The sequence below is a fragment of the Netta rufina genome, assembly GCF_964035555.1.
Source record: "Netta rufina genome assembly, chromosome: 5".
Classification (NCBI taxonomy): Eukaryota; Metazoa; Chordata; class Aves; order Anseriformes; family Anatidae; genus Netta; species Netta rufina.
In genome coordinates, this window is record NC_140128.1 from 62,257,148 (window position 1) to 62,278,963 (window position 21,816).

The window sequence follows — 21,816 nt, forward strand, 5'->3', positions numbered from 1 at the left end:
TTTCCTGATGAAAATCATTGAATCTGTGAACTCCCAAGTAGGAGTCAGTGTCAGGGGATCCAGAGCAGGGCTTGGTAGTAAGAACAGAGTGAAGCAGGGTAGCTGGGAAAGTAAACCAGTGCAAGGGGCAGGAAGAAGAGCTTGAGCTATGCAAGACTTAAAACACGGATTATGTCTTTGGTGCAGTCTGTCAGCTCCCCCAAAAGTGCTGGTATTCCTGTGTCTGCCGTTTGAGGTGGAGCTAACTTCCTAAGGGTTCAGAAGCCAAGATCTGCTGTCTGAGGCATGAGTCACCCTCGCTAAAAGCACGTTTGGAGATGCAATACAGGTCCCACTCGATGCCAACTTTCTGTGCAAAATGGCAGTGAGAATAGGCCATATGAGATACAGAACAAGAGAATGGAGGAGGCTGGAAACTGGGATAACCCCATGAATCACCCAGTAACAGATGATCAGCAGTAGATCATCACCAGATAAAGTTTAAGTGGCCCCCCAAAGTGGTTTCCCTTTGTTAAGAGATATGATCTAAGAGGAGGTCAGGAGAATCATCTCGGTCTTGCTGAACAGAGCACATTTTCTGCTCTTGCATCAAGAGCTTTCGGTTCTCTCTGCCACTGGGGCTAACTGCAGCTCTTGTTTTCTTATAGAAGATGTGAATTTATGGAAGCAGCACCCCTAGGACTGTAAAAGAGGTTGTGAAAGTGAGACAGCTTGGTCGCATTTCTTAGGTGTGTCAGTGGACTGTTTTGAAAAGTCCTAGATGGGAGAAACCAATGTGAAAGAAGAGTAATATTCTGAAAAACTGAGCTGAAAAACAATTCTGTTTCCCTCTTCTGTGCTCGTGGGGTCTTCTTGACCAATAACTTCCAAAGACAGGGGTGTGAAGTTGTAGTTCAAAGGTATGAACATCACCTGGGTGATTTAGCAACACAGACTCATGCATCACATATTCATAGAATATCCTGAACTGGAAGGGACTCATGAGAATCATCAAGTCCAACTCCTGGCTCCACACAGCACCACCCAAAAACCAAACCCTACATCTGAGAGTGGTGTCCAAACGCTTCTTGGATTCTGGCAGGCTCAGTGCTGTGGCCGTGTCCTTGAGGAGGCCCTGTCCCAGTGCCCGACCACCTCTGGGTGCAGAACCTGTCCCTAACCCCCATCCTGACCCTGCCCTGTCCCAGCTCCATGCCGTCCCCTCGGGTCCTGTCGCTGTCCCCAGAGAGCAGAGCTCAGCGCCTGCCCCTCCGCTCCCCTCGTGAGGGAGCTGCAGGCCGCCATGAGGCCTCCCCTCAGCCTGCTCTGCTCTGGGCTGAACAAACCAGGGGACCTCAGCTGCTCCTCACACATTTTGCCCTCCAGACCCTTCATCATCTTCATAGCCCTCTTTTAGACACTCTCCCTTCATGGAACCTGAATCTGAAGCAAGGATTTAGGAGTCCGTTATGGGTTCCTAGGCACCCATGCTGGAAAAGACTAACACCAAGGAAACATCAGTATAGGAAATGAGGGAAGGAGAAACCAGATTCCCTGTGGTACTGGGGGACGTGGAAGTCTCTGCAGTAGCTGGCAATGAAGAGGACTGGAGGGAAGTTGCCAGGTTGTGTGTATTATCTATGAGCTACGTACAGAGAAATTGTAACACTCAGGCAACTTGTGGCTGGTTATTCCCCATTCTCTACTGGATTCCTCCTCGTGAAGTGCAGCACTTCACACATAACGTTTCTTTTTCATCTCATAACCTTTGGGCCAGCTCTCCATGTGAGCTGTTGATAATGCCAGTCCTGCCCTCCACAGGATTAGCTGCTTAAAGGATTCTTGATTTTTTTTGCATATCCTGCAGTGTTCCCTGTAGCCTTCAGTGATTTGTTCTGTTTTCAGAAGACCCCTTGGACAGAGTTTCTCTCTATCACTTTTAGTTTTAGTTTCAGTAGCACCTAAAATCACAGAACAGAAGGATCTTATATTTCTCTTTCAACTTTCTTCCCATCCAGCAGCTCAACGGTGACCACAGGGCTGAACAAACTTTTGCTGACTCGAGTCCTGAAACTGCTTTGTGTTCAGTAATTAGTAACATGGTGCAGCTTGGGATGGTAGAGTGATCATCATGTACACAGCATTCCTCAGGCCAGCCAGGGCTTCCTTGGAGATCTGGGTCATTTATGGTACATAATCCCCCAAGGTGGTATCCAAATACTTAAACTTGCATTTTGTGGATATTTAGAGCAGCCTCGCAGCTCGATTTTAACAAGACATCAAAGCCTTGTTTCCATGTCATTTGTTTCAGAGTTGGGCAAGACACAAGATTATGTGGTAACAGCTGATGAGAACCAGCCATACCGGATCAGAGGTGTGAAATAAATCCAGGGGCAGGCTTTCAATTTGAGAAGTTATTTCACAGCCTGGAGAATGACACAAACCATTTTTGCTCTCTCAGAGTGTTTTGAGACACTGGACTGTCTGAGTGGAATTGCAGACCCTTAGATTAGTGCCACTACTTGCTTTTTCTGTACATACATTTGACACAAGGCAGAACAGCAGTGAACTCACGTGAAAGAGCTGCAAAATAGAAACTAAAATAAAGGCTATATAAAATGGTCCAATGGGATCTCAAGGACAGAGGGATATGGGATGGGAAAACATGCAAAGGTCACCTGTGCTTTCACCTTTGTCTTTGGGGTGCCTTGCCAATCCCTGGCAAATATATGTCTGTGAGCCTGTGACTAAAACCCTTCCATAGCTATTCTGGCTATGTTATGCTTGTTTCTCAGAAGCTTATTTTAATACTTGGTCAACCTCCACAGGCCTGCAAATGGACTGCTGCTTGTCCTTTACCAGCTGGCAATAGAGAGAGATCTCACTGTCACCTCTGGAACAGACTTTGCATATTGTTGGATTTTATTGTTTCCTTCTTCTAGCAAGTTTTTGACTGAAACAGACTCACCTTCTCCTCAGGGGACATCTTCCAAACTTCTCTCTTCCCCAGGTTTTGTTTTACCTGCTTGCACCTTTCAAAAAACGTTTTTCCCAACCTGCACAAAGGCTTGATGGGCTCTGCAGAGGTCTCACCAGGACAAAATAGAAGGACATCATTTTCATTCCATGTCTTGCAAATGCTGTGGAGAGTTCATCCCAGAATGAGCTTTGCCCTTATCCACAGCACTGATGATATCTGTGCATCCTGTTTCTCCTTACAGAATATCACTTTAATTTAGACTTCAAATCTCTTTCTGTCCCTTTGAGCTTTGGAATATCTGAAGATTTGATGTATATGCTTATTCTGTCAGGCTTTTAGTAAAAATAGCAATCAGAATCTAACCCAGAAAGGACAGAGAAGAAAGCTTGGTTGTTTTAATCTGCTGTGCTCTTGAGAAATCATCATCATCTGCCCTTACCCAGGTTTCTGAAGGACAGAACACTTTGTGATAATCTGTGTGTACTTGCCTCAACGTTTCATCCCATCTTTCCCATGTAACTGTTGAATCTTGTTCAAACAAATTTACCAAAGGCATAAAGATCTCCGAGATACTGAATTCCTGCAATGGGCATGGACAATGTATGGCCTGAGGACTGTACACAACCCTTCTGTCGTTGGTCAAGCCTGCATTTAAATAGGAGACAGGTTGGGCAAGGCCGACAGCCAAGAGGTGGTGGCTAGTGAAGCCAGTGACAGTTCACCTGCCAGCCGGTCAGCACATGCTTAGCAGTGGACTAGCAGCAGCCTGTGCTGCTTTCCACCCAGCCTGCAGATGAAAGGAAGGCTGATAAAGACATGCTGAAGTTACATGCGCTGTCTTGGGCTCCTGGAAAGTATGCAGGAAGCCAACATTCAGTTGTTTCACTGTTTATGGACCCCCCCTTGAGTTTATCACTTCGGTGTGGCCCATAAAAAGCTTTTTTTTTTTTTATTGCTTGTCCCTGGAATCAAAATTGGACTGACTGCTCTGTAATTCCCAAGAGCTCTTCCTTTCCAACTTCTTTACTTGTGAGGCCTGAGTCTCTTTCTTAAGGCCCTAAAAGTACCTGCTAATGCTTGGCTAATGCCATCAGACCACCAGACTGAATTACTTTTATTTTGTTTGTATGATTTTTTATGGCTCTTTGTGTATTTAGCACCAGGTATTAGGTAAAACAGACACTTTTCTATACCGGGCACCTTATTAAGTGAAAAAGCCTTGAATGACAGAATGACAGACTGGTTGAGGCTGGCAGGAACCCCTGGATCCATCTGACCCAAGCAGGGCCATCCAGAGCAGGCTGCCCACAACTATGTCCAGGTGGCTTGTGAAGATCTCTAAGGAGGGAGGCTCTACAACCTCCCTGGGCAGCCTGTTTTATTGTTCAGTCAACTACAAGGTAAAGAAATGCTTCCTGATGCTCAAAGGGAACCTTCTGTGCTTCAGTTTGTGCCCATTGCCTCTTGTCCTGGCCCTGGGCACCACCAAAAAGGGCCTGGCTCTGTCCTCTTTGCACCATCAGGTATTTATGGACATTGATGAGATCCCCCTGAGCCACCTCTTCTCCAGGCTGAACAGTGCCAGCTCCATTCCCTTCGTCATTTTTGTGCCACTATGTTGGACTCTCTCCAGCATGCCCAGGTCTCTCTTGTACTGGGAGGCTCAGAACTGGACCCAGAACTCCAAGAGCAGCCTCACCAGTGCTGGGTAGAGGGGGAACACCACCTCTCTTGACCTGCTGGCAGTACTTTGCCTAATACAGCCCAGAATACCATTAGCCTGAGCTGCAGGGGCATAGTGCTGTTCACATTCAGCTTGTTCACTGGGACCCCTAGGTCCTTTTCTGCAGAGCTGCCTTCCAGCTGGGTGGCCCCCAGTATGTCTTGGTGCCTGGGAGCGTTGCCCTCCAGGTGCAGGAGACATCACCTTCCTCCACCCCAAGCTTTTTCTTCCCTCTTTCCCATAAGCTAGGGCCTGCATGGTTTCTTTGTCTTGGCCTCACTCCTAAAGCATTTCCAGCACCTTTCCTTACTGCCTTATATGCTCCTGGATGCTTGCCTCAGGGATTCATTGCAGCCAGATGGGAATGTCTTTGGGAATTTCTTTCTGAGAAGTGTAACCTGCCACTTCCCTGAGTTTGTTCTCTCCGTGGTCTGTTGTTTAAATCAGTTTACACCTGCTGGGATGTTTAATATAGGCTGGAAATAGTCTTATATTCAAAGCTGTAATGCATGTCCGTGAACAGTTTCAAGAGGGAGATAGCCTAGACTCAAAGGGATTGTTTATTTTGGGACTGGATTTTGACATCCTGCCCACACAAAGCAGCTTTTGACTCTGGGAATGTTCTAGCAACTTGTCAGTGGCAGCCCACCTGGCCTCACACCATGTGCATACCTTGGGTTAGGATCTGTAGGATGTACACCAAAGTAAACAGAAGCTCCAGCAGCATTGAAACAAATCTATGCAATAATGTCCAAAGAAGCTCACATAGCTCCCTTTTTCAATCATTTCACTCCTTTTTTTTTTTTTTTTTTTTTTTTTGGATACTATTTATAACATATTTGTTTTCTCTTCTAGGAGTTCAGGGGGTTTTACTGTCTCGGGTCAACTGCTGGGACTGGCCTGGTGTTTGCACGGCAGAGAATGTCACCCAGTTTCCTACCATAAAGATTTACAAGAAGGGAGAGCAACCATTAATGTACAACGGCATGTGGGGAACTGAAGAACTGACCAGCTTCATCATGCTGTAAGTGCCTGTTAATGGGTCCCCACACAGCAGGATTGACACAACCACCAGATGATCTGGATACTTTATGGCCTATGTCATGGAATGCCTTTCTGGAAAAATGATGTCAGATCTGGTTGTAGACCTGATTTGGAAATTAGCTTAATAACTTCCTGTGCTTTTTTTTTTTTTTTTTTTTTGTCAAAAACATCTATTATTGAACAATATATCCATCTGTTGCCACTGTCCCTCTCTGGAATTCATTCTGTTGTTTTTAATGTGGGTCTCAGTCCAGGAAGGCCCTTTGGGTGTGGTCCTAAGGTGATGATGTTGGTGGCAAAGCCCTCTGTGGTTTTATTGGAGGCAGAGCCAACCCGTTAACCTAAACCAAGAGATCTCTGCAGTTTAGCTGAGGGGTGTCAGCCTGTCCCATGTGCAGAAAAGATCTCAGAAGAGCCAGTTTGGCTTAGGGCTATTTTTTTTTCCCCATAACCACTTCCAGTACTTTTCAGTGACTAGGCATTGCCATTCCTTCCCAGAGGCAACTGATTTTTGTCTATGGTGAGGTGTAATGGTTGTCATGTTGGGTTGGGGCATTGTTGTTTCGAGGATTTAGGTTGCCCTTTGTCTCTTCATCCCGAAAGTAAAGAAGGCAGCCCATGTTTTTTCTCCTTCTTTCTACAGGAGCCGAGTTTCCTGCCCTCTGAAGCTGATGACGGTTGATGAAGCAGAAGGGTACTTAAGAGGAGAGCTTCCATCTGAGCTGTCATCCTATCACCACACTTCGGTTCTAGGAGTATTTAGCACAGCCACGAGTAAAGGTTAGTGTGAAATTTATGGGTTTAGCACTCAATTTGATTCCTGACTGGAGATGGTTGATTCCAGATGCTTAGAAGTTCCTCCACATTTTGTTTTCTCTAGCTGACCCACCGTGTTTGCTCACATCAAAGCCTGCCTGGCACCACCTTTCTTACTTTTTGCAAGTCGATTTCAGGTAGTTCCACATGTGGGGCCTAAGGTTTGAATCCTGACTCAAAGGACATTCAGCGGTTAGCTAGCAACTGTGGACATGTTTATTATACCCATTGTGGTAGCATCAGATAACCCTGACAGGTATTGGAGACATTGTCCTTAGAACAGTACAAAAAAAAAAAAACACAACAATTTCTTGGGTGACCCAAGGTTGCATAACCATCCATGCAAAGAAGGTTTTGCAAATGTCCAATATGAACTTCCCAAGGCACAGTTTGTGCCCGGTGTCCCTGTTTTATCTCCTGCCCCTTACCATGAAAAGTTTGTCCTTTTCATACACCCCTTTCAAAGGAGTTGTAGGCTGCTGTCAAATCTCCTCTCAGCGTCTGACTGAACAAGCCCAGATCCATCAGTCCTCTACATGCAACATGTCACAGCATACTGTTTTGCAAAGAAAGCCCTTTCCACTATTGGATCAACAGTTGTCTTGCTAACTCCTCATGCAAATGTGGTAGTCCCAGTCCTGCCAACCAACACACAATCTGAAATCTTAAAAAAACAAATCAATACCAGCTAACTCTGGGATTTACTTCAGTAAAATTGGAGATTCTTCTGATATTGGTGAAAATCAAAATTTCAGAGCATTTTTCATTTGGAAGCTTCGTTGTGCCCATAAACTTTGGTTAAATGCAAATAAAGCTACTTTCTCTCATGAGGAATTCCAGGGAGGATCTAATATGCTCAGAGGTAAGAACAAAATAAAATGTCAGGAACCAACCGGAAAACGTCTGGGCTGTGCTCACAGAGCCAGCTAACGTGCCTTGCTTCTTCTGGAGGACCTGTATCTAAGTCTGATAAATGTAGGAGAAAATCTTGTTGATCTCAAAAAAAATTTAGACCATTTTTTCCTGGTTTTCATCAGCTAAGCTCCAGAATCTTCCCTGTATCCCACATATTCCACTCTCTGTAGTAATGGAGCCTGCATTAGCCCAGATGACAGGATTTCAGATAGAATGGGGGCTGGTTCTCTGCAAGGAACCTGCTTGGATCCAGCTGGACTTGTGAGCTGAGACTGTTTCCTGTATAGAAGAAGTTAATTTCCTTCTAGACCTGCTCTGTCTGTGGAAACAAGAGCCTTGGAGGTTTCCAGACAGCTCCGTATGGAGCCCGCAAGATTGCCTGTTCCCTTAGGGCATGCTCCATCTGCAAGCTGGAATGGCATCTGCAGTCTGGGTAACTCAGCCACAGATGCCAGGGGAGATGAAATACATGATGCTTTGGCAGTGTGTAACCTGAGGGAGATTGGAGTGTCATGCAGAATAATCCGAGGCAACAGAAAACCGGAGCCAGCGGTTCTGGCACCAAACCCAGGCCTGGAGTCAGGGAAACCACATTGCTGTCCTTATCAGCCCGCAGACTTCTCTGGAATTTCCAATTATTTTCTCATGGCAAGAATTCCTGCTCTTACCTGAACCAGCAACGTGCCATGTCATTGTCCTCTCTGGTTAACTGAAACAGAGCAACGGGATGTCCAGTTAAATAAAGCCCTGTTCTTTTTCCAGCACTTAATGTGAGAACTATATTAAGAAACCATTAAGTGGACCTAAGCTAAAAGAGGTTTGTCAGAAAAATCATAATGAAAATTTATTACAAAGAGGTACACAGTATTGCTAGGGCAATGAAGGAGCATTTTCCTGGAAACCAGAGGAACTTGTAGGAGAGGAGCTTGTTTGCTACTCAGAAGCGTACTTGGAAGCAAAACAGTGTCCAAAAATGTGCAGCAATTGTTTAAAAATACACCTGTGTTCCGTGCAGCTCTGGTAACATCACAGGGCTTGCCAGCATCAGTGTAAACTTAGCAATAAACATTAACTGAGTGTCCTCTCTGTGTCCTCCAGCACTTTGGAAACAGGTAGGCTGCTTTTGATTTCTGCTGAACATTTTGATCATGCGTGGGGCTTTCTGCACAGACTGCTCGCTTAAAAAGAAATTCGTGATCACATTTATGTGTGGGCAGAACAAAGAAAGGACCAGCATAACCCTTGTCTTGTCTCCAGCATTTCCACAGTAGACATTAAGGAAGAGGATATAAGACATGTTCAGAGGGATTTCTTTCCCTGGCAATATGGAACCTGCCTCCAATAATCAGCAATTTAAGGTCTTCATTAGTCTAGAAATCTCCCCCTTGCTTTGTATCTGATAGCTGCTGGTGGCATAATCTGAATCTCTGCTTGGTATCCGGAGTATGCCATGGCAGTGACGTTAGTCCTTGGAGGATTTTATGCGTGGCTGTGTGTTTCCTGTTCTCTGGTAACTGGTGCACAAGCGTGTTGTTGGCTGCTGGGACTTCTGTTAGTAGAAATGGTGAATAATTGATCCTGATTTGCTTTATTTGAGATCTTGTGTTGTCTAAGCCATCCTTTGTCACTCAGCAGATGCAGTCGGACACAATTAACACCAGCAAAAGTAGAAAAGCAGCTTAGCTCAAGCAGCTTCAAACTTTCACTCAACACAAATCAAATTGCATGCTATGTAATCTACAGGCTTTAATAGTTTTCAGGAGAATAAAACATTCTCCAGTTAAAAGAATTGGAGTTTTCTGGAAGTCTGCAGTTAACAGTAAGTTCTTTCGTGTTTGGTTGGAGACTTCTGTCTTACCATGCTGTGTGCTTGACACTGTCTACCTACTAGTGTGTACCCTTAGGTCTGTAACTTTTCCATGCTCATGGAACTTTTCTCCTATTGCAGTGAAAATTTCCAGCAGCATTTTAATTTGCAAGCCAGCTGGGTGGCGCCTTGGGCTGGAAGAAGCCACACAAAGATGCTGCAAGTACTGCTGGAGAGTGTGATTTCATGACATGCCTTTTGCTGATGCTACAGGAGTGAGGGCCTCAGATCCTGCCTCTGAAAGCTGCAGGAACTATAGACTCTTCTTCCTCCAGCAGTTTTCTTTCTTGTCGTTCCAAAATCCCGCTTTGAAGCTGTGCTTGTGCAATTCATGGGAGCTGTCATAAAAGGCAGCTGGGATTCCAGCTCGAGGCACATGCTGCAGTGAATGACCAGCTCTGCGGGGACATAAAACAGTGTTCTCAGGGGAATTGGTTTTCTAGGAATTACTTAAATAGCTTATTTGGAAGCATTTTGTATCTGTAGTGGAACTGTGTGAATTTAGGGGGCTCTTGCACAGAACTAAGCATGTTGCTGTGAGCTGTGTGTAACTGGCTATGTCATAGATAGCCCCCAAAAGGCCGAAAATTTTGGAAGTGGGGTGGGAGGGAAGTGCGAAGTGGAATTTGATGGGGAGGAAAGGTCTCGGTGCAAATGAGCCTGATGAAAAAAGCAAGCCTGGATTGTGCTGAACGTTGTCCAGATTTAGGAGAGAATTCCTGCAGCCAGGGCCTCTCCAGGGCAGCACTTGAGCACATGCTTACGTCTCAAGTAGAGTGTTTAAAGTTAAATGCCTGTGGAAGTGCTCTCCTGAGGAAGTTTGGATTTAAGCCTGCTCCTTCCATGTCAGGCTGGGTTCCTTAGTGCCTTGTAGCACAGGGTGTGCTCACAATCTTCCTCACGGCCTTCTCTTCGGAAGCTGGACCACCAACAAGTTTCCAAAGGATTTCTTGCTGAAGCTCACAGTATTCCTTATCGGCTGGCCCTATGGCTTGTTTTTGCCTCAGCACTGATAAAAACAAGTGACAAAAGAAAAACTGAATCTGGAAAGCGGTGTCAGACCCATCCCGTGGTATTTTCCCTACATCACAAAATGAACTGGCCAACCTGTCTCATGAGCTTTGTGACACACGCATTGTTTTTTGCAATGTCTGAGCTCCCAGGGAGCCACTCCTTTTAGGATCTGAGCTTCCACTTGGAAAGGAAAATAATGTGAAGGAAAGCTCGTGGTCCCTGTGGCTCCAAGGGATCACAATGGAAAATACGGCCCTGAGTCTTGCAGGAAAGCCAGGGGCAAAGAACCAAAAAGTGACCAGTTTGAGCCAGCTTCAGTTTATGGAGGTCTGAGTCACTGGTCCCAAGTGCTTGGGTTGGCCAGTTGTGACACGATGGTGGATGTTAGGAGGAGCAGTAAACAGCATCTGGATGGTATTTTGTTTGGGTTAAGAAGCAACGTGGCTCTATCTGAATCGTAACCTTAACTCTTGGGCAAACCTGACTCCTCTGAACTTCTCTAGGTGATTTCTCACTCTCCATAAGTCAAAAGAGCCTTCAGTTGCCTGGTATAAAAAGAGTGGGAGAGTTGAAAAGTGCTGTGTTTTCAGGCTACTTTGGGCAGCCTACTGTGTCTTCAATTCAGTTCAGGCTCTGTGTCTTCAATTTAGTTAGCATTTTGACCCTGGATGCCTGTAGCAGACCCTCCTGCTGGGAGGAGCAGGGTAAGACCAGAAGACACTTTGGAAGAGGTTGGTTTATCTGCTGGGCACTTAACACTACTCCCGTTCAGCCATCATCAATCATTTCCAAAAGGTCACGGGGATTTATGCGATTTCTGTTTAGCCTTGTAAATGGCCTCCTGTTTCTAGGAACACTTATGGTCTTTAAGTCCTTAAGGGCATTTCACTTTCCATCAATGTCTCTGTCGTGAAAATCCTGGAAGCTCAGTGCTGGTGGCTAAAGAGCAGACGCCGTTCTCATACTAGGAACTCTTTGCTTCTGATCCTTTCAGCTGCTGCCAGCTCCTGCCTCACGTAGCCTGTGGCCATGAGGCGCATCCATTTCTCATCAGCCACTAATCATAGTTTTGTTCACAACTGGCAATTTGCTGTGGGAGGGCGTTAAATATGCAGATGCGGTGATTTGGTTTCCAGAAGGAAGCTGCCACTTCTCCATTGTTTATTTATGTATCTTTGTCTTTTTTTTTTTTTTTTTTTTTACAGCCAAGGAAGCTTTCGTAGAGGCAGGAAGCATCTTAAGTGGGCACGTGACAATGGGGATGTATTTTGAAGACGATGCCTTGGCTTTGTGAGTTGTTTGCCTTTCTCTTTGGTGAGAATTCAAACTGGCCTGCAGTTAGCACAAGTTCTGCCTAAGCTGAGCATTTAGCAGCAGCCCCAAACAGCTACAAGTGACCTGGTTCTGTAGCAGCATTGGTCAGGGCTCTGCCACGGGGACGTGTAGCTGTGATTCTGCCACTGATTTATAGCCCATCCAGAGGCAACCTACTTAACCCCGTTGTAATGAACAGTCCCTTCTTGTTGTTCAGGTTCACTGTAGGTATCTTCAGTCCTCCAGCCCTGCCATTCCCCTGTGTGTTTGTTGGGTTCCCCATAAAGAAAGGGCCCAAACATACGGGGAATAAACAGGCTGCAAAAATGGTACCTTCTAGCTAGGATCAGTGTGCAAAAAAAAAAAAAAAAAAGAAAAAAGAATTCTGCCCTTCTATTTCCATCAAGAAGAAATGAAGACTTGTTGTTCTGCCTCTTTCTGCAATCCCTTCACGTGCTCTTTCCCTCTTCCCTCTCCTGACGCTGCAGAAGTGCATGCTGAAGTTGGGGTGGGTGGGAAGGGAAGCCTAGCTGCAAAGCCAGAGATGTAAATTGAAGTTTTGCTCTGGTGGTTGCTTCCACTTGCCACTAGCAGCCAAAAGGGAGTCAGTGTGCTACTTGTGACTGCTGGCAGGCTTTACACCAAGGAGTTCTTGGCTAGTGGTGGAGTGGGGATTGTGTCTGGGCGCTGGAGAATGGTTTGAAAGCCCTTAAATAAATGCTGGCTGTCCGTGGAGCTGCCTTGGTGTCCAGTAGACTGCCTGCCTGTAGCACTGTAAAAGGCACTGAACTCCTTTGGTTTCATCCAGTAGACGTTCACATCTGGCTGTGAGATGTTTGCAGCTGCCGATGCCAGGAAAGAATCTACCTCTGTCACTTCTAAAGTTTATATTGCGGGGGACTTTAATTTTTTTTTTTCTTGAAAAATGTGACCACCCATTTCTCTCCCCTTGGCAAGAGCCAGACATTCCCACCATTTCCAAGCATAACTTAGGGCAAGCGTACCTTTCCTGGAAGAAAAAAGCTGGGAAAATACAGCAGCCTTCTTCCAGGAAGTGTGGTAAAGGTGAAGCCAAAGCTTTCTTGTTCAGGTCCTGATTGATTGAGAGCATAAGTTGAGGCCCTGACTTGAAGCCAAATTGGAGCTGATCGGATATGGGCATGTGTCAGTGCACACACTGAGCTGTATCAGTAACACTCACTCCACCAACGCAAAGTTGTTTGGATTAGATTGTGAGAGATGCTTCAGTGCTTATAAATGCATGTAGATCCAAAGAAGATCTTTGGCTTGTCCTGACATCTCATTTCCATCAGGAACTGGCCATCAGGGCAGCGTTAAAAATCCCCGAGGGTCCTTGGCCTGTTTTCCAGGAGTGGGTTTTAACAGCCAGTAATGTAGCGGTGAATTATTTTCGTTAGTTTTTTTTACAGATGTGCTGCATCACTTGCATCATTTGTGATGAGATATGGACATTTTTCTGATGTGCATGGAAAATAAAAATGTAAATTCGTTGGCAGGACGTCTCCATTAATTAAAGCGTGCTCAAAGCACCCACTGTGGTCAGGTATTAGAAGTGAGGCAGTGCAAGGCCTGCTCAAACCCTGGGGTAATGGCAGGAGCTGAAGTCACAGCCAGCAGCATCAGGGTGAAAAACCTGCACCCAGCAGCTGAAAGATCTTCTTCTTTCTTCCCTAATGATCACTGCCCAGGTAATAGGAGGAAAAAAGCGAAGGAAGGTAGGATGGTCCTGAAAAACAAAAAGACACCGATAGAAAAAGTCTGTGTTTTGTCAGCAGTGACACATGCAAGAATATACCACCGTCCTCCTGCTCCAGCCATAGCCTGGAGTGTGCTCCCATTTCGTTGGAATAGTTAATACAGTTTCTATTGATATTAATTCTGCCAAGTTTGGATTTTGGCTGTGGAAGGTGTTTTTAGCTGTGATTTGTGGGTGAAGCTACTGTAGATGGTCATCTTCTCAACTGTAAGTAGAAAGTAAACACTTACAGGAATTCCTTATGCAAGAGCCAGGCTCACTTCCCTTCTTTAAAGAAGAAAAGCTTTTTTTTTTTTTTTTGCTAGGCTCTCACGAAGGAAATGTTTGTGGCTCCCCAGTCACTGAAAGCTGAGTCCCGCTCACATTTCTCTCTTCCCAGAGAAAAACGTCTGCAAAATGCACCAAGAATGTTCTCAGCAAAACTGTTTGCTCAGCAAACACCTGAACAGTTGGTAACAAATGAAGAAGAAAAAAAAAAACACTAAGGAAGAAATGCTTTGAATGAAGTCATTCTTTATTTCTCGCATATTTAGATGTCACAGATTCCTGCCAAGTATTTGTTTGCAGATGCTTTTGATTTAAATGTAAGGCTCATATTACCCATCTCATACCCCTGCCGTATAAATAGAAAGCTGTCATGAGCAACAATACAGCCACTTGATGTGTATTGGTCATATTAGCAGTGAGATAAGACGTGACTGCTTTGTAGACTTTATCGATTGGATGGATAATTTGTTGGTTTTCTGGCAGCATTTCGGAAACTTCCTTATGAAAGGCAGCTGAACAACTCGATCTGTTTAGACACAGGGAACAAGAGTCTTTATCTCCTCCTTAGAAGTGATCGAGCCAGAGAGACACTTTAAGACCTTGGGGGAGCTTGAGAAGTTCAAACTTCCAGAATGTCTGAGGTTTTAGTGTTCTCAAACAACAGCAAATGCAGGTGAGTTTGAAAAACAACAGGCAGGAAAGATAGCGACCTTCATAACAGATCAAAGGATTCCCAGCCACAAGCAGAGATGTGAAATAACTCTAGGCTCTGGAGCCTAGGCAGAAAGCGTAGCTCAGGAATGGCTTTACAACTATTTTTGGAAGAGAGAAGAATGTGTAAGATACAGCCCTGGCTTTTGGTGAGCTGAGAGAAGGCCAGAGGTATCTGGCCTTCTTGTTGATGTCAAAATACGATAGGAGTTAAGAAATTGCAGTGCTTCCGTGGTCTGTAGAAAACTGGGTTGTTTCTGGTGGGGAAAAAAAAAAAAAAGGTGTTGAAATGGCCATAAAACCAAAGATTTTCCAGAACGCAGAGGCCAACAAAGCAGAGGATACTCCACAACGAAACTGAAAAGGCTCTGAGAAAGCCAAGAATGGGTTAGCAAGGATTTCACAACATTTGAAAGCCTCAGCAAAGCACAAGGCAGTTATTGCTGCTCCTTCTCAAGATACCAGTGCAGATCGTGGGTGACCCTTAGAAATTTGCAGTGGTAAATTTCCAGACAAGTAAGTGCCGTGATGGGGAAAGGGAAAGGCCTGCATTTGAGCTGAACATCATGGAAATGTGTTGTCTGCAGTCACCCTCACTTTGTTTGCCATTGTGACCCAAAACAACAAACACTGAGATCTTTAAAGCAAATCTGAACACATCTCTGTCCCATTCAGAACTGCTAAAATAAGTGTCCAAACTGGATTTGCCTGGGCAAACCCCGGAGGGAAGTGCAACTGGTTGTAACATGACTTTTCTAGGAGCTTTCCTTCATTAAAAATTACTGTTCTGCTGTAGGATAAATCCGTGTTGCACCTTTTTCATATGGAAAAAAAAAAAGGCTGACCAGATTACCTTTGGAAAGGAAATTTAAGGCATTCTACCTGACAGCTTCCACAGCCCAAAATGTTCCTATGCCTCTCTCACATGGGCTCACTTCCTCAGTAATTCTAGTGCCTCAGTCTCTGAAAAATTAGCAGCAACCTTTGACAAATAAAGTACAGACAGCCCCCAGAGCAGTCGAGGCGGTTTACTTCCTCAGTTTCGCCCTTCCTCTGGGCAGTGACATCTGGAGCCCCCAGGGCTGAAGTTCCTCAAACTTCCAGAAAATTGCTCACCCGCCTTGGTGTGGGCTGGGCCCTTTCACTGCCCAGACTTCTCCTATTTTTGCTCTTTCCACCTGCTCAGCTTTTCTTTAAATACCCTTGAGCCCTTTTACCAGAAGAGCGTTGGGGAACAAAGACCGGGCTGGTTTCTCTGCTGAGAGTAAGTTCAGAGGCTGTGTGTGTCTCTGTGACATAGCGCTGGACCTCAGCACCACCACACACGGTCCCCAAGACAAAAATCAGCCCCCGTGGGCTGGTGTCCATCAGGGGCAGTCTCAGACCCCTGTTTGCTGTGGCTTGGGAGATGCTGTAAAGTGCTGCGTGGCTATTTGCACACCTGAGCTGTGAAAATGAAAGGTAAATGCCAGCAAATCCTTTAGACTGTGGTGGATTTTTCACTTATTATTTCCTGTTGGCTCACGCTGGGGCTGTGCAGGGACTTGGAAAAAAAAGGGGAGATGGAAAATGTGGTGTGCAGGGAAGCAGCTCGGGACCCTTTCCTCCTGCAGGACCACTTCCCCATCGCCACCTTTAACCGTGAGGACACCAGCTCTGCGTGCAGCAGGTTTGGTGCGTGCTAAATCCCACACATTTCATTGCAGCCACCCTTTTTCAGGTCCCGTAAATACGCAGTGTCTCCCCCAGCCCTCCTCCTTGCCAGGAGCGGAGATCGGAGTGTGGAAGGCATCGCTTTGTCCAAACACAGTGCTCAGGACATCGTGCAGACGGTCAGATACAGATTGCTGGACACGTTTGTAAGTAAAAAAATATATTTTTTGTTTTGGTTTTGTTTTGTTTTGTTTTGTTTTTTTTCCACTGCGGTCATTTTCATGAGCTCTGGTTGGGGCTGCACAGGATAAATATGTTTGCTCGTTATTTCTGTCGTGCTGAGTTACATTTGTATGTGTGCTTTATGACTTGGAGCAGACAGCCTGGACAAGAATCTGTTGTTTGCAGTGTGGTCTCGTGGGGCGAGACCTGGGAGTCTCTCAGCTGGCTTGTGCTCACAGTCCCAGACCCGCTGTTGTGGCCTCCTGCAGGGCCTGCTCCTGCACATGGATTTCAGGAGCTGTGTGGAGCTGGGCTGAGCCTGCCTCGCTTCTCTGCTCACCCCCCTTCATCTCAAAGTGCTCAGCTTCTCCGTCAGACTTAGTCTAGGGGTTAGACATTTCCAAAGTGCACCCAAATCCCATCATCCATACCTCCTTTTAGCTTCCTGCATTCAACGTGGACCCTACAGGCTTGTTTAGCCCCTGCCTCACTCACGTAAGAACAAAAAGCCTGATTTTTGTCTTGCTTTCTCCTCCCTCTAAACCCCAACTTCTTGTTTTGATGTCTTGCAGCCCGAAATCACTGTGCAAAATCTGCCTCGCTACTTGCAGCTCAGGAAGCCCTTCCTCATCTTGTTTAGCGATGGTGACATCGGTCAGCTGGAAAGCAAGGAAATGCTGAAGCTGGCAAAAGGGACACCGCAGCGAGCGTTTGTACCTTGCTGGTTGAACTTGTGAGTATGCGAAACCGTCTTTGTTTCTTTCCATTAAATTGCTCTAAGCAGTTCAGGGCGAGAAAAAAAAAAAAACGAGCCCGCAATTTCTCAAAACATTATCTATCTGGTAATGTGGTTATATGGTCTGAAATCATCATGGGTTGGGAGGCCAAATCATTTAGCAATGATTCAGTATGTATCCTGGGCAGCTGCAAAATTGCACCAAAAAAAAAAAAAGTTAAATTAGTAAAACCTTAATTGATTGCAGAAATAATTGTCAGTAGAATAAAATGTTCTCAAAGATACAGCACGGTAGTTTGACCCTGGCACTGAAGCTAGTTGTATTTTCTTTTTACACGTGGGTGAAAAAAGTAAATTTGCCCTCCTGGAGTGTCTTAAAGCAATTATTCCATCAGCAATTAGAGGGAAACACAGCAGGGCAATTAGTGATTGCTGACCGTAGGAAAAAAAAGTTTGCAGAAGAAGGGAGAACCAGAAGCAGCCCTGTAAGACAACCTTCAAAATATTCAAGAAACAAAATGAATCCAGGAGCTAAGAAATACAAAATTATAGAAGAAGGGATTATTTTTTTTTAAAATCCTCTCCTCCTGTGTGCATTTTGAGTTTTTAGCCCCTGTTTGTTTTGCCCAAGCCCAGAGACACCTCACTGTCTTAATCATAACGTGCTTTGAAGTCTGGGAAGCGCCTAGCAGCGTGGGCTGAAGTTTTGCTAAAGGGAAATGCACATGTTTTCAAAGAGAGGACGATTTGTTTGCCAGTAATGCGCAAGAAATGAGAGCCCCTGGAACTTCCCCACCTACGCATCTGCCTCTGTTCTCCTTTACTGAGAAAGAAAAGGCCGTCCTTTGTGAGGGCAAGAGCGCTTCCACACGAGAAGGCAGAATACGACCATTGGCTTTTAAAAGAGCAACAGAGTCCTAGAAAGAGGACCTCGTTCCCATGGTGAGAGCCAGCTCAGACCCCGTGCACCACTGAGCCTCAAAATAGTGCCTGAAGGCCTCGTCATCCTCATGTCCTTGCTGTCCCTGGGTCTCAGTCAGATGTCCTCTTGTGGTTCTGTGGCTCTCGGGGAAGTTGCCACTCCAACTCCTCGATGCTGGCTTGTAGGAAACCACCCTGTTGCTGCCAAGGGACTGGGTTGTGTGAGCACACCCCTCTGCGTTACCTCCTGCCCTTTCTTGCAGGGTGCTGACAGCAGCCAGGCTGCAGGGAGCTGGGAGTTCTCCCCCAAAAATTGCACCACAGGGGCTCTGCAGGGAGCTGGGAGTTGTCCCCCGAAATAACACTACAGGGGCTCACCACGTTGGGGGCCGCTCTGTCATTTCTGTCTCCCCCTTTCTTCAAAACTTCTGGGGGAGCAAATTTCACGCCTTCCTACAGGATTTATCCCAGCAGTTCTCTGCTCCTCCTGCTAGAGGATTTCTTCACGCATCTCCTCCTGCTGTCCGCTATCTCTCCATTAGACCCTAATGGCTTGCTTAAGTCACTGAGCTCATAAATAACGCTGGGAGCTTCTACAGCTGTCCCCTAGGTAAAACTGTGTTCGTGTGCCTTGCTGGATGTGGCCCAAGGGCTTTGGCACTTCCTTGACTCCTGGTCACGTTCTGTTTGTTGCCAAACTGCTGCTGAACGAGTCAAATCTCTTCTTCTCACCAGGAAAAACACCCCGGTGGGCCGTGGGGTCCTGAAGGCGTACTTTGCCAGCGTGCCTTCGCTGCCTGTTCTCGTCTGGGTGAACCTCCACGCTGGGGGTCAAGTGTTCAAGTTCCCATCAGAGCAGTCCATCACCCAAACGAACGTCTTGTCTTGGCTGGAGAAGCTGAAGGCAGGACTGGAGATTCCCAGCAGTAAGTGGACGAGCGTTTGAAACGTTCCTAAGTGTGCACTCTTAGCTCCGCTCTGTTTATGAGAAGATGCTACATGCAATAAATTGTCTGCCCTGGAATTTAATGATGGAAAAACTAGCTATTCTAGTTTGAGTTGGAGCAGTACAAATAGTCCGGCCAGAACAGAATACCCATACTCACGAGTTTGCTTTGGGACTGTTTAAAGTTCAGAGCCAAGCGTGAATAGTTCTGAATCGACATCTCTTCCCTGTAATAATCCCCAAAGCTGGCCGTGCTCTCCGCTTGCTGAGGACAGATTTGCTGAAACAGGGCTTGCTATTAAAAAGTCCCCTGACTCCTGGCTGTCAGGGTAAGAAATAGCTGCTCTTTAGGCACCTTCCAGCATTTATTTTTGGGCAGGTGAGTGGAAGGAAGCTGGTGTTTTGCTGTGGTCTTTGGGCCATAAAGGGCTGGCAAGCTTTTCACTGAGTCCCTCCTGCCTTGATCAGCTAAGGAAGTTTAGAAGAAAGGCAAATATGCCTTCCTACAGCATGACACGTTGCCATGGGGTGCCACGAGAGGGGCTGGCAGCCTGCTCCAGGCTCCCAAAAGGCGATGGGGATTTTGATCTTTGATGAATTTCTAAACGAGCCTTTCAAAGCGCTTGTTTCCAAACACCAGCCTCAGCCTGGATGGGTAGGACGTGTAGTAGGACGTGTGTAGGATGTCTCAGTACCCAAAAACATCACTGCTGACCCAATAAGGGCTGCTGCCACGCTGTGACCTGGCCGTCTCCCCCAGCTCTTTCCATCTCCACCGCTGAAGGCTGCACATTTAGGTCTCTGGTTGGGACCTTCCCTCAGCTTTCAGGGCATCAGAGGGGTGCGCTGATGGTTGGGCAGCACGGCCAAGGGCTGTGCCAGCCATCACAGCCTCCTTTCTCGAGCTTTTAAGCACTATGAACTGCACGATCAGCCTTAAAAGCATAAATTAAAGAGCATCCTCACTTAGCAGTACCGCTTCCTCTCTGCAGAGACAGCAGTCTCGCTCCATGCCTAATGACATTTCAGTAATGCACTCATTAACATAGCTATTTGAGGCCCATCCACGGCTGCAGGGACACGGAGTGTTGCTGCTCCTCACCTTCACAGTTTGGAGGTCTGAGGACTTAAAAGCAGGTCTTGGAGGAGAGGAGCCCTGGGCCAGCTGCAGTAAATATTAATGCATCTGTGGTCGGTTGGATCTGAGGGTCAGTATTAGCCGTGGAGGAAAAAGTGATCTTTAGAAAAAAAAAAAAAAGAGATCTTTAATTTTGCATTCTCTGGAAGCACAGAAAAGCTATAGTTGGCCTGAAATGGAAATACCTGTGAAGGGGGTCACGTCACAGCCTCTTAACTCATTAACAAGCGACTGCGTTCACTTCTCAGGTACCTTGTCTGAGGAAGACTGGAAACCACCTCTTCCTGCTTACGATTTCCTCCAAATGATGGACACCACAGCGCCCGAATTCACCCTCCCTACCCCCTACCGCCACGGGGACGGGGACGGGCAGGAGCAGCAGCAGCCAGAAGGCTCTGAAGAGAAAGCCACAGGCAGGGAGGAAACGCCTGAGGAAGCTGGGCTGAAGGCAGAGAAAGTCCAGTCCCCTGGGAGGGACCTGCGTGGGACAGCCCCGAGGCTGGCAGGGAGGGAAAAGCAGGCCAAGAGACACAGCGAGCTGTGAGAGTGAAAGGCTGTGGGACAGTGCCCAGAAAAAAAAACACACTCTCGCTTTCTCAGCCCTCAGTGAGCCTCTGCAACAGAGAGAGAGAGAGAAGGGAGTTTGGCTGCGAATTGGTGGCGAGGGGATAAAACAGCCCCTAAAATTTCAGTTTAAATTCCCCGGGGCAGCGTGTCGGTAGGTCTCTCGCACCCGAAATGTGTCCCTACAACCTCCTGGGCGCTGCCCGTGTTGCATTTCACAGCAAACCACGGGAGCAGAGCTGCAGGGAGGCTGCTGCCGAGGAGTTCTGCCCTCCTGGTAACTGCCGGGGAGGCAGGGTGAGCTCCCCGTGCATGCAAAGCGTTTGGCTCCCCAGCAAATCATTCCAGAAAAGCTGAATCAGCACAACCTTTCTGTACAGTTTCTGTATATCTCACGAAGATTACTCTCTGATTACCCTGGGCAGGAAGAGTGAGTGATTCCAGGACAAGGAGCATTTCTCTCCCCTTGGTTCCAGGAGAGGCTCTGTCGGCGAGCTCTGCCCTCGATGAGCAGTTCAATCTGCACTGTAACTGCACGGATCCACGAGGGCAAAAAATCCACTCACCCCAAAGCTGCCGTGTTTAAACTGACACGCAGTTTTTTTACACCTAAAATTATTTCCACCCGAGTCAGGAACTGAATTCATCAGCGCCCATCCTCGGGGGTGACAGCGGTACCTGGCTCAGGTGGCTTTATTACGAGGGCCAGAATTGGGGTCAGCACCGCAGCTGTGAGTACCCGGCACAAATATTTGGGCCATGGCTTTTCTCAGCGCTGGCATTTTCTTGGTTGCAAGCCCGGGGGGTTATTTACAGCCTCTGCTGTTCTGCTGTGGTCTCAGTAACGGTAGCGAGGTTGGTGCCTTCTGAGCCAAGGAGGGTGCAGGGAGGGAGGTGTGTGGGGAGAGCAGCGGTGCAGAAATGAGGGGAGAGGGATGAGGGGCAAGGCTGGGGGTGCTGGGGCTGTTGCAGTGCGTGACAGAGCCGTGCCACGTCCTTTTTTTTGAGGACTGGAAGTGGCATTTCAGCCTCGAGACAGCAAAAGGTCTGGCAATCCATGCTGCAAGACGCCTTGGGGTGTGATCAGAGGGAAGCTCTGTCTAATCCCACTGACGGCCATGACAATCTTCTTCCTTTTTAACCTGCTCTGTCCCACAGCACTGCCGAGACGTGCCAGGAAGGTCAGATCCTCCTCCTTACGGCTCTGAGGTTCCTGGTGAGGGGGAAAA

At 46.8% G+C, this 21,816-nt stretch overlaps 1 protein-coding gene across 1 annotated transcript in view; it reads left to right on the forward strand.

Annotated features, from left to right (window-relative positions):
* TXNDC16 (thioredoxin domain containing 16) overlaps nt 1-21,452 on the forward strand; it is a gene marked incomplete at its 5' end in the record, with an annotated part of 34,658 nt that extends 13,206 nt beyond the window's left edge. The window contains 7 exons of the mRNA XM_084287204.1: nt 5,538-5,706; nt 6,370-6,506; nt 11,544-11,628; nt 16,128-16,266; nt 16,855-17,015; nt 18,675-18,865; nt 20,272-21,452. Coding sequence (XP_084143330.1) covers nt 5,538-5,706; nt 6,370-6,506; nt 11,544-11,628; nt 16,128-16,266; nt 16,855-17,015; nt 18,675-18,865; nt 20,272-20,567 — 1,178 coding nt within the window. The 3' untranslated portion in view covers nt 20,568-21,452. The remainder of the gene's footprint in view (nt 1-5,537; nt 5,707-6,369; nt 6,507-11,543; nt 11,629-16,127; nt 16,267-16,854; nt 17,016-18,674; nt 18,866-20,271) is intronic.
* Nucleotides 21,453-21,816: the final 364 nt, after the last annotated feature.